The 12,866-nt window shown below is 36.3% G+C and overlaps 1 protein-coding gene across 1 annotated transcript; it reads right to left on the bottom strand.

Annotated features, from left to right (window-relative positions):
- Positions 1–3,516: 3,516 nt before the first annotated feature.
- LOC146157393 (visinin-like protein 1) lies at positions 3,517–10,309 on the bottom strand. Its single transcript, XM_083386402.1, has 3 exons — positions 10,062–10,309; positions 8,752–8,920; positions 3,517–5,075 (listed from the first exon to the last, which is right to left on the bottom strand). The coding sequence occupies exons 1-3, from the start codon at positions 10,268–10,270 to the stop codon at positions 4,833–4,835; spliced, it is 621 nt and encodes a 206-aa protein (XP_083242528.1). The 5' UTR covers positions 10,271–10,309; the 3' UTR covers positions 3,517–4,832.
- Positions 10,310–12,866: the final 2,557 nt, after the last annotated feature.

Below are 12,866 nucleotides of genomic sequence, written 5' to 3'. Positions count from 1 at the left end.
GCAGTAAACGGGAAAATGAACTTTTTCAGCAAGCAAATTCGCGCCTTGATTTTTGGCGGAATCGCCAGGCAGCGGATTCGGCTGAAGTCCGCAAAGTGTTGGTCGCGGATGGATTCCGGAATCACCCTTTCTCAACTCGACTCACATGACCGGGGAACCAACCTGGTTGATCGCCGTAAAGTCCAGCGTCGATGCGTAACCGCTCTCCAGCTGAAAATCACGTCATTCGATGACGTCTGACGTTTTGACGCTACGACGAGGCATGTTACGTCTTCGACGCACTAGTCTAAAACTACAAGGTGGCTCATATCCTTGCAAGACTCTTTTCCGAGCGCTTTCTCAAGCTGGGGTCGCGATCTGGGGACGCGCCCCACGTTTGCGAAGGAAGCAGCTCGCTTAGAACCTTCCAGAACTTTCTCTAATTTCCGCTGCGATGCGCAACGGCACCTGGTTGGGGAACGGGGGCCGAACACGCACGCAGCAAACCCGCTCTTTACGCTTAGTTTTACGCAGTGTTGCTTGATTTATCTACTTTTTTCCTCACGGAGAACCAGTTAGTCAAATTTTGGTGTCCATATATACGTAACTAAAGGTGTTAAAGTCTTAATGTGAAGCGGTATATTTTTTCGGTGATTTGTGCGTAATTATTGGTGTTAATCGTGGTATGTTGGTTCACCGCAACGCGGTTAAGGTGCTGGCTATAAACGGTGCACTAGCAATTGACGGTATACGTTTTTACTTATAGTTTATTAACGAAACGAAATTCTTTTTTGTTTGTTGTGTTGCTAAAAAGTGTTAATGCTGAGTTGGCTTGGTTTACTATTCTTTCCGTTTCTCTTGTTTTCTTCCGTTTAATCACGACCGGGAATACACGCATTGCAAAATCATGTCTGTTGTGCAATTTTTCTTAAAGAACTAATTAGAAAAGATGTCTAACCAAGAAAAACAGAACTAGGTGCCCCCTGTTGAGAAACTAAGTGCTAGTGATATGTTTTAATTAGGGATAAAAGATTTAAAAAATATTTAAAAATAATTCTTTAAAAAGAAATTATCTGAGTCCAACATACGTATCAAACAAACCTGAGATGAGGTACGAATTATTAAAAAGCGCAAATAAAACGTATTTTTGAGAATTATTTCGTCAGCAACAGATGATGCTGACCTCAAAACTGCTCTACGTCTGATTGAAGTCAATTTGGAGCTCACAAGTTTTGGATTTTAAATGTACGACCGGTGGTGCTGAAACTTTTTAGGTACACTTTTATTGTTACTTAGAGATTCAATAAAATTACAATGCTACCATCACCTTTACCGCACTGCAAGGCGATTGGTAAATACTTAATTATTAACTTATCAGCTATCTTATAAATGGAGTGTAATTAATTTTTAATTCTTGCCGGCCTGTCTATTCGTTATTTTCATACAGGTTACATAACGCCACGTTAAACATTTGATTTTTTTTTATAATTTTTGATTTTATTTTGAAATCTATTAAAACAACCAAAAACTGAGCATTTTCTAAATTCAAAGCAAGGTAAAACATTGAATTTATAATGTTAAATTTGTGTTTGAAATGTATTTTTTTCGAGATAGATTATCGGATTATTCCGCGAACTACCTGAAACTGGTTAACGCTTTTGGTGAACATTCATGCACACAATTGTTTGAGTAAAATCAAATATAATTTCGTACATTTTCAATATTTAAGTGATTGATAAAAATAGAGTTACTATATGTACCACAATTTGCAATGGAAACCTGTTGGAAACACTTGAATTGGTTTACACCAGAACTCGGGAGATTAAGGCAAATAAGCATTTTAAAGCAATTACATTTTTTTGGTTAAATTTAAAATTTTGGTAAGGCTATACACTAGCCTGAAGTTCACCCAAAAGTGGGTCGTTATATAAATTACATCAAATGTTTCATGCTAAAATTTCGAGCTATGTTGACCAAAAGGGTTTTAGCAAAATTTTTCAATTTGGCAAAAATTATATTTTATGTGTTTTAATGTTTCTCATATTTTTTATGATTTAGGAAAAACAAGCCCTGTTTTATGATATTTTGTAAATATTTCTTTATTGATCGGTTTAACCCTGTTTTCTCACCCAATTATCACAAAACTGAAGTTCTCCTGTCAATTATTATTTTTTTTAACAACCTTGATCCACAAATTTTCTGTTTTTGGTATGCAATATCTTTTATCCAGATTTTTTCATATGCATCCAAAAACAACATTAAAAAATATAGTGTTTATTGTTTCATTTTGTGTTTTGTAAATGCTATCTGATTCACACTTTATTTTGGCCAAATCTAAATGGTTACTGATGGAAAGTTTGCAAATTTCAAAATAAGCAAAAATCAATTTTCACTTTTGCCAAATATTCGGTTTTTGTCGGAAAATCCGGTAAATTCCCCATGAAAATTGGATTTTTTCAAAATCTGTATTTTTTAATTTGCCAAAAATGGAAAAAACACCAAGGCTAGAGCCTTGCCAAATTTTTAAATTTTACCGTAAAACCTTTTTGCTTCAAATTGCCCCAAATTCTTGATTAAACCAGTTTAAGGCGGTTCTAACCGGTTTTGGTCGGAAAATCCGGTAAATTCCCCTTGAAAATTGGATTTTTTCAAAATCTGTATTTTTTAATTTGCCAAAAATGGAAAAATCACCAAGGCTATAGCCTTGCCAAATTTTTAAATTTTACCGTAAAATCTTTTTGCTTCAAATTTCCCCACACTCTTGATTAAACCAGTTTAAGGCGGTTCTAACCGGTTTTGGTCGGAAAATCCGGTAAATTCCTCATAAAAATTGGATTTTTTCAAAATCTGTATTTTTTAATTTGCCAAAAATGGAAAAAACACCAAGGCTATAGCCTTGCCAAATTTTTAAATTTTACCGTAAAACCTTTTTGCTTCAAATTGCCCCAAATTCTTGATTAAACCAGTTTAAGGCGGTTCTAACCGGTTTTGGTCGGAAAATCCGGTAAATTCCCCTTGAAAATTGGATTTTTTCAAAATAAATTTTTTTTAATTTGCCAAAAATGGAAGAAACACCAAGGCTATAGCCTTGCCAAATTTTTAAATTTTACAGAAAAACCTTTTTGCTTCAAATTGCCCCCAATACTTGATTGAACCAGTTTAAGGCGGTTCTAACCGGTTTTGGTCGGAAAATCGGGTAAATTCCCCATAAAAATTGGATTTTTTCAAAATCGATTTTTTTTAATTTGCCAAAAATGGAAAAAACACCACGGCCTTGCCAAATTTTTAAATTTTACCGAAAAACCTTTTTGCTAGTGTTTTGTAAATGCTATCTGGTTTAAACTTTATTTTGACCAAATGTAAACGGCTACTGAAGGAAAGTTTGCAAATTCCAAAATAAGCAAAAATCAATTTTTACTTTGGCCAAATTTTTTTCCGTCAGCATCGATTCCAACTTTAACAAGATCTCTGTGAATTTACTTCAGCTAGCATGCTTCAATAGTTCCATACGCTTACCTTTTATTGCGAAGGGTAATACGCAAATAAACATCTGAAAAAATGGACGCTGATGAAAGAAAAGCAAGAGCGAAAATTATAGCACAAATTACAAATAAAAACGTACACTGTTTGCGACACAACAAAAGAAAAAAAATATAAAAGCAAAACAAAAAAATTGTTAATCGCCAAGTAGAGTTGTAAAAACACGTTTTTTTTAAAGCAATGAATGCACCTCTCAATAAAGTTTCAATACATATTGAGTTGTGATGTAGTTCAGTGAAGCAATCAAATATATCTTATATAAAAAATAAATAAATTCAAGATTAAAGAAATATGTTGGAGTATGTGCACTATTTCTAACTAACTACTTCTTCTGCGTAAGGTTTTTTCCTGAAGTTTCTCATACTTAAGATTATGTACCGCTATAAGTTATGGATGTCTGGTTTCGTTTATAAACACAAAAACTTTGTCTTTGAGACGACCCTAGAATGTTTAGTTGCTTGTGGCCCGAAATGTTTTGGAATAGAACTGGTTAGGATAAAAGTTCTGGACATTTAGTTAAAATTTACCTAGAAGGTCTTGGCATTTTGCACAGTAACGAAAGTAGTCTTGAGACTGAGAGAACGTGACCAAAACAGCCCGTGTTTTAAATAATAAGTCGAAAAGAGAAACGGTTCAAGATAAAAAAAAAATCGCGGAACTTTTTTCCTGAAATAAAACGGTCACGTTTTAAACCATTAGCCTTTTTTCCAAAAGTGCTGGTAAACTGGTAACATAGGCGGTGCGAGAAAACAGTGGATTCACTGCCTTTACGTAAGTGGTTCCCAACCAGTGTGTCATTTCTAAATACTCAAGAGGGCCGAGATATTTAGAAATCTATTTTTTTGCTGAATTGGTGAGCCTATTTAAACTCTTGTGTACGATTAGAGAACAACAAACCAAATTGTATTTTAGTACATTGCGATGTGAGTTATTTCAGTTCATTTCATTGAATTAACCAACGAAAGCTCTAGTTAGGGGTGCTACAATCCTTTAATTATTTTAAAGGGTGCCGCAACCCAGAAAGCTTGGGACCACTATACACCGAAAATGAGCTCTTCTGGTATCTAGTTATTTGTCCAATCAATTAACTATCCAGAAAGCCTTCATCAGGAAATGTTACACACCACGCCCAATGATATAAATGTAGGACAATGATATAAATACCACAAGAACTTATTTTCAGTACATAGTGTGACTGGTAGGAACAGCATATTAAGTGCTCTATACGTTGAGAAACTTTCCTTCGAGCTTCTCAAGCTTGGTCCAGCGTTCAGGCGGGGGTAGAAATAACGACAACAACGAAGATTAAAAAATCACATCGACTGCTGGCTGCTTTGAACCGATTCCTCGTCGTTCGGGGGGGCATTGCCCCCCACCTGCAGCAGCATGACGAGACTGGGGTCCTGGCTGGCGGCGATTTTGAACTCCTCGACTGTGATCTTCTCGTCTCCGTTCTTGTCGATTCTTACGAAGATGCGATCGACTCGATCCTGCGCCGAGAGTCCGTCGGTCACGATGTTGCACATCGCTTCCTCGCCAACCATCTTGTAAATGGCCTGCGAAGAAAAAACGACGAGATATCAAAACCAAGTCATTTGGCAAAAATAACGTTACTTGACTTAAGTCTTTCGGGCAAATGACTTGGGTTAAAATGAGGTGTTTTCTATGTGTTGCTTTTTTGTTATATTTTACTTGATCTATTGCTCGTAATCGAGCTAGTTTACCAATTTTACTAGTTTAACGTTTACTTTTATGACAAGGACTTTTTAGGTGTTGAACAGGTACAGCGGTGTTGATAAGATGTCACAAGAAAACATTTGTTAATTGATTGCGACAGTTGCTGTACCTATACGAAAAAAAGTTCTTATTTTATTTATTGGTATTTATTTTTTATTCAAGGGTGACGTTATTCAACAGGTAAATACCAGAAGAACTTATTTTCAGTATATACTGTACCTGGTTGCAACAGCATATTTATTTGCTATACCTGTTTGCGTATCTTTTAGGCGATGTCTATTTTAAACGACGAAATAGTTGTATATCTGTTTTTTTTTTTGTTTTTTTCAATAAATAAATTTCGAATATGCTGAACATTATAAAGCTTGTCATTACATTATAAAGCTTGTCATTTTTTTCGAATTACCACACTACCACAGGTCTTTTAATCATATGGGTGAGTTTTGAAAGAGGTCAAATACTATAGGTGCATTGATCCCTGTAAAACTCTTCTAAACAGCTAAATAAATTACTTTCCATATACCCACGCGTATTCCTCATGCAGTGCAAAAGTAACCTATGTGAAAAAATCACAGTATCCGAAATGGCGTGGATAAATTACCATTAAACCACTCGGGGTTCAGTTAAAAATTGGCTTAATACTTAATATCCATTGTAAAGGAATGATATATTGTATGTCTTCGGGTCATATATCTTGTTGGTCTGTCGTATTATACCTTAGTATTGCCTTTAATCGTTTTAAAAAGTAAATTGCTGATTTTGCAAGATACATTCTCAAACATTTTAGGCCCTTGGTATTGTAATCGATTTTAGGTACTATGCGGCAAAAAGGGTCAAATCATTTCTCAATTTTCCAGCAGCTGGGTCAGAAGCAAACTAACCCCTGTCGTAATTGTAAGGCATCATTGTGTTTGGTTTAAAACAAGAGAGTGCGCGTTAATTCTAACAGTTTAAACTCATGGCTAAATTTGTCGCCAGAAACGACTTGCCGACGTCATCTATACATGTTATCTTCCAGTGGTCCCGTTGTAAGATAAAATGCAACGTTAAGAACTAAACGAACCGATTTTATTGCCCGCTGTTGCCCTTTAGGACTAAAGCACAGCGCGCTCGACTAATGTTACCGAAACAATATTGATTGGTTTTGTCAAGCGAAGAATGAGTGGTGCGGGATTTAATCGAATGGCGTGCCCTCGGATTTTTCTCGCCAGCAGCAAGTCAGTGGAACACCGAGGCATTAAATATTGAAGGTAACCTTTAGAAGCCAGGCCAAATGACATTATTGACTGACGTAAGTAGGTACATTATTCGGAAGACGTTTTCAAACTGCGCATTAACGTGAATTAATGAAGGGAATTTTTTAGAAATTTTGTTTACGAGGGCACAAAATCAATGATAAAAGGCCATGCTGAAATAACGGATGACAAAGTTTTTTTCATAGCGTGCGTCACGAACAAGAAGTTAAACTCAATAAATTAGAACCAAGACTAAAATATAAATAAAAATACATGTTAATTCTTGCTGCTGCGTCTTCCAAACAAATAATTTAATCCTTGGTTGGTAAACAAAGGTTTAGAGACGATTAAATTTCAGTTACGAAAATTAGGATTCATAGCAATATGAAGAGAAGAAAAAGTTTATACATTTTTAAGGGAAGAAAAAGTTTACACAATTTTATTTTAAATATTTAATAAATATCGCATCCGACACCCATTACCAAGTGAAAGTATCGGTATTCGCCCGATATAAGAGTGGTGTCGGTACCGATCTAAATTAAACATGATTTTTGCTGACTATAGGACTCGATAAAGGCCTCTTTAAGAGTTAGGCCTACAAAGTCCAGAGAAATACATTGGACATTATTTTTTGGAAATAAATATTAACTAAAAATGTAATTTGTCCATGGTCACTGTATCCGCATCTAAGAACCGTCTGAACTAAAGTAACCTATATTTTTCACATACATTTACCCCACAGTGAGGTCCCGCGTTGGTTTCATGCATACAAACTATGATTTATTCATTTCGCTAAGGCCGCTGCGCCTTATAGGTCTGAGGTTTCTTTAATGTAAGTCACCTTGAAAATTAAGATCCCCTTGACCCGAAAACGCGAAATTATATACAAGGTATGTGCTTAGCTCGTATGGGTGACTGAAACGTAATATGTTGTGGCTTATAAGTACCCATATTTTGTCATTGTGGCTGTGAGTTGTATTATGTTTCTTACAACAGGAAATTATTTATCAAAAGGGGGCATTAAGATGATAGAGGCGTATCTAGTGCTTTAGGTAATGTAAAGGGATAAATCCTAGTGTAACGCACGTGTATGATCTAACGATCTTTTGCCAATCCGCGATAAAACCAAAATACCTATAGCGTCTCAATGTCCAGAGACGTTACCCATTTCAATCAACAGAACATCTGGTGCGCCACTCCATGGATTACTATTGTCACTGCATGGATTGCTATTGAGTAAATATGTATAGGTGTTAAATGTTAAATGATAAAAAAAATCGTGATTACTTATCGCCTTTATCTAACAAAATGTCTCAAATAAGCCTACACAAAAACTATTCTACTTCTGTAAATCGAAATATGCTCAAAGGGCGTCGACTTAGGCAATTCGAGCGCCTTGGCATAAAGGTTGCCATTTACATTACGATTCGTTACAATAGTAATCAATTCGGTAAAGATTAAAGCCAAACCCCATTGAATCATGCATGAATTTGTTAAGTGGGCGTTTCTATCGTACACCGTCTTTTCTTAAAATAAATTATTCAAGGGATTTCGCCGTTTCATGTCGATACTCCTAGGAAACTACCAAATGGTAAGATATGTTGGGTTTGCGTGACAACTTGCACGTAGACAAACATCACTATTGACTCTTCTGATATTCACGCATGGCCATTTCGTTGTTTGCTTTGAGATTGACAACTATTCGATATTCGTGACCTATACAACTTGCCGACATATTTAGATTGCCTTAATACATTTTAATTCTGGGATGTTGTCGAATTGGCATTTTAATCGATTAGCTTTATAAATCACAAAATTACTTTATTCAGCGTTTATACTGGCATATAATGAGGAAATAGCGGGTATTTGGGATTCACAGGAGATGGTTTTGATGTACTTCTAAAGACTGGCGTACACCAGTGACTCATGAGCCTGCATAATTCAGTAATAAACTTTGCCAATTTACGGTGCGCAAGCTGAACGTTTCAACATAAACTTTATGTCCGAAATACGCAATATTATTTTCCAGTATTGCCACTCATAGAAATATGGAGACCAGGTTATACATTTTTGCCTTATAGCATGACAAGTGATCAGTTGGCTATTCTAACTAACTTACGCCTATACTAATACCACATTATTCAAGTAGCGGTTGCAGATCATATTCCGGATGAACATGCAATATTTTAAACTAAACTCCAGCATTAGCTGGTACACAATCCTTGCACTTTTTAAAACACGAATAAATACATCGCCTTACCTGAATGATTTCGAGCATCTCCTTCTTGGTCACGTGGCCGTCCTTGTCCATGTCGTACATCGAGAAGGCCCAGCGCAACTTTTCATCGAAAGTACCTCGTGACGTCACCGATAGGGCGCACAGGAACTCCCGGAAGTCGATGGTTCCGTCCTGGTTTGAGTCGAACGTCCTGAACGATGCACGGTATAAGTGTTAAAATAAATGTTCAGTAATCTTCCGGTTAAGTCCGCAAGTTGAATCTTTTAGGCTTGTGCGGACTAGTTTTTTCGGGTACACACAGTATAGGTAGCGCAAAGAAAATAGGCTACTTCTCAACACAATAAACTCTTTGTCATAATAAATAGTGCGTGTTTACATGTATTTTAAAATTATAATTCACATCGTTCTAATGGACACTTTACCACGTCTTTGAGATTTCTGCCAAACCCGACATTAATCAAACTAAGTCATTGGATTTAAAACAGTTAACTTGAAACGGGTAAAATGCACAAATTGAAATCTAACAATATTTTCGCGGTACCTACAACCATACGCTGTATAGCAGAAAACATGTGTTTTTCGAACGTGTTGAATAAAATTACTTCTGTTCTTTTAAAAAAAAATTACTTTAGTTCTGTTAAAAAAAAATAAAATTATTTCAGTTCTGCTCAAAATTAGGCAAAGCCAATTAATATGAATGGAACTCCTCACGGAGAAAGCCAACGATATTTTTAACTTACCCCACCCTGTGAAACTCCTTAACAAACCACTGGGCATTCGCAACGAACCGCCCGTTTAAAATCTATTGACAATATCTTAACTTGAACGTCAATTTACAATTGGTTGTACGTGTTTGACCATCCAACACTTAAAATCAAAACAATATTCAATAAAACTTTATTTTACTTAACTTTGGGGGGGAGGGGGTGGCGAAGTCTACGTGGATGTAAGCAGGCCACGGGAAATATATACTGGTAAACCTACGAGATGCCTTTGCTGTCGGAATATATATATAAATATATATATATATATATATCTTCTTTAAGATCTTTTACTAGTGCCTGACCTCAATTGCTAGCTTTGCTAGGTTATTCTTCTGTTTATGATCAGGAATTAAGGTCGACATTTATCTTGCAAGGGTCAAGGTGAATTCCATTATTATATAGTACACCGAAAGCCATTGCAGACTCACCGAATCTATCGATCAATGATGCTAGCAGGGCAGGCTAGAAAAACAACTTAGCCTTATTATGTTTGTGCAATGTGTGCATGCTTCATTGGACCATTATCATATATTCAGTGCAACATCGAAGGCTACTATTCAATAATACCTGAAGGCGTGTCCGGCAAACTTGGAGGCGTCTCCGTTGGGAAAGAACTCAGTGTAGAGCTTCTTGAATTCGGTGAGACCCAAGCGACCGGTGGGACAGTCCTTCTTGAACGACTTGTACCACAGTCGGATCTCGTTTTCCGTGAAGTCGGTGTTGTTCACCAGGTCGCTCATGTCCTTCGGATTCAGCTTTGAGTGCTTGTGGCCCATTGCGCTTTATTTTAGTACAGGGTTTGCCTAAATGCTAAAGGAGATCTTTAAAAAGTAAAGTATGCGACGGTTAGTTTTTTCAGACTTTGTGTGGCATTTCGGTGAAAGCTTTTTTTATATATATGTATATGTGTGTGTGTGTAGAAAATGGACATGTATGTCTGTCCAATAACAGTGTTGGCAGTGTAAAATAAAAGCTACATTACTCTAATTGTGAAAATCGCAACGAGTATTACTTTAACTTACAAAATTCTATAGAAACTTGTTAAAACTGATTTTGGTTTTTCTCTTAATTTATAATTTTTGAGTAAACGTTGTCGGCTAGGATTTTCACTATTTTCAAGCCAGTTTTTACCAATTACCTTCCAGGGTGGCTTAATAACGTTTCGTCTTGGATGACAATAAAAATCTGGGACTGACCCGGTCCCCTAATTACAGAATGGTCATGACAACAAATCGAAACTTGACTGAATCGATTGTCAAAGGCGAAGCGTGGTCAAAATCTATATTCGCTTTCCACATGTGATTTCAACCAGCACACAATTCCCATACGGGACCATCTCCTTGGCAAACGGTCGCAATTAAACAGTATAGGTCTACATTTGAATTTCGCATAGTCACGCAATTTCTGGCGGAGCCAACTATAGTATTCGGGAGAATTCCAATATTTACCAAATGGCAGTCGAGTGAATCGAACCTAGCAGCTGGTGACATGATCAAGGCGGGTAACTTGATTGATTAACATTTTTTCGTACTAAAGTCAAAAAAAAAAAGTCGAAAACAACGAAATGTTTTTTTTTTTGAGGTTTGCTTATGGGTGGGAAACGTCATTCAATACAAGGATTTACAGATGTGCGGTAAACTAAATTCAAACTTTTAGATAATATTTATTCTTCAAATACAATAACCTTATATGAACACCTTTAATTGTTAGATTTTAGTTTCCGCAAAGCGTGTTAGACAGAAAACTTGCCTTTTTTGCATTTTAGGACGTGTAACGCGGTATCCCAAAATAAAACAGATACTGACATTAAGACTTACTATAAAAACGTATATTTTAATGGTTGAAAATTATGGCTCAGCACTAGAAACGATGGACACATTAGTAAACCTTAAACTCCCTTCTATTCCCTAAATGGGGACAGATAAATTTAAGCCTATTATGCTTGAACCAAACCCTCTTTTGCCAACACGCAAACACGTCCTGAAATTTGCACAGGCATGCAACTTCTATTGACTGGACAAAGGTCAAAGCCGTCTGCGGTTTTTATTTAAGTCTCCGCTCGATTTCGAGTGCCAAGGCGGTACATTTCTATACGATTTCGTGCCAGCGGGAGCCAGAATTGCTTTTAAAGACTTGTTTAAGTGTTCGTCACAAAAGCGGCCGGCTTTCGTGGGTATTTATTGCCATATTTTAACAATTAAGAGCTTTCGAATGGCTTTGCTTTTCAGTCAAGCGTACTGCCAATTTATGTAACATTAGGTCATGCGTAAAAGAACGTGCTTAAACAACCCGTTTTAACTTTTAGCGGAAGTATACTTTGGTCTCCAGTTTTACGTAGTATACCAAAAAGGTGTTTGCGAAAAAAGGACGACAGACGTACAAACCCACAGCATTAAAGTGAATTTTTTTATTTTTTGTTCAATAACTAGGAAATCAACGATTCATACCTAGCTACGACATTGATTAAAAAATCTCGTAAAATTTCAGCGGCGTAAACAAGTGAAATATACCGCCGAATAACTGCGCTTGGAATAAAGTTTGACAATTTTAGAGTCGTTATTCAATCGACGGCTGAGGTAACTTTTAGAAAGTGCTCGAATTTCATTTTGGTATTTGCGAATACCAAGTACTGAATTTTCAAAAATTAAATAAAAATAAAAATGTAAAATTTCGCCCGATCGGAATAAGCGCGTGGCAACATGTCGAATGGTAAAAGAGACTGGCATAGGAAGGGTTTTGAAGGTTTTCTAAGAAACAGAACCGGTCTGTCGAAAATTCACAATTTAGCCCATACTTCTATAATTACAGCATGGATTAGCAGTTGGGTCACACACTTATGGTTTCTTAAAATTGGCTTGTTGTTTTCCTCGTCGAAACTCCATAACAAACTTTTCGGAGCTCAGAGTTTATTTAAAAGATATGAACTCCAAGAATTAAAAAAAGCTACAATAGCCCTCAAGGCAAGGCGAAACGAGATAACTGAAACTCGAAATCTTGCGCTGGTTGCTACACAACAAGTGCGTTAGTACGTCTGCTGCAGAAGGGAGATCGTCACAGAAAATCAATGTATTACTGACAGTGTATCATAACGCTATATACGCCCGGCTAAAGAAACTTGACATGTCATAGCAAAAAGCTTTTGTTTGAAAAACAAATAGATTAAACGTATCAACATTTCCGAGTGTGTTTTAGAGTTTAAACAATATACTTTTATTCCAGCGCTCATAGAGCTGCCAAATTTACACCATTTAGCTTTGCAGTTTGTAACAGCCTAAGCTTTGCTGCTTGTATTTAGGTTCTTAATAAATTTTAATACCACTTTAATCAAGTCAACTGCAAAGTTAATTTATTTTATAAAAACTGGATTAAAAA

This window comes from Ascidiella aspersa, chromosome 4 (genome assembly GCF_963924565.1).
Source record: "Ascidiella aspersa chromosome 4, kaAscAspe10.2, whole genome shotgun sequence".
Classification (NCBI taxonomy): Eukaryota; Metazoa; Chordata; class Ascidiacea; order Phlebobranchia; family Ascidiidae; genus Ascidiella; species Ascidiella aspersa.
The sequence above is the reverse complement of the archived record's forward strand: the minus strand, read 5'-3'. Positions and strand labels throughout refer to the sequence as shown.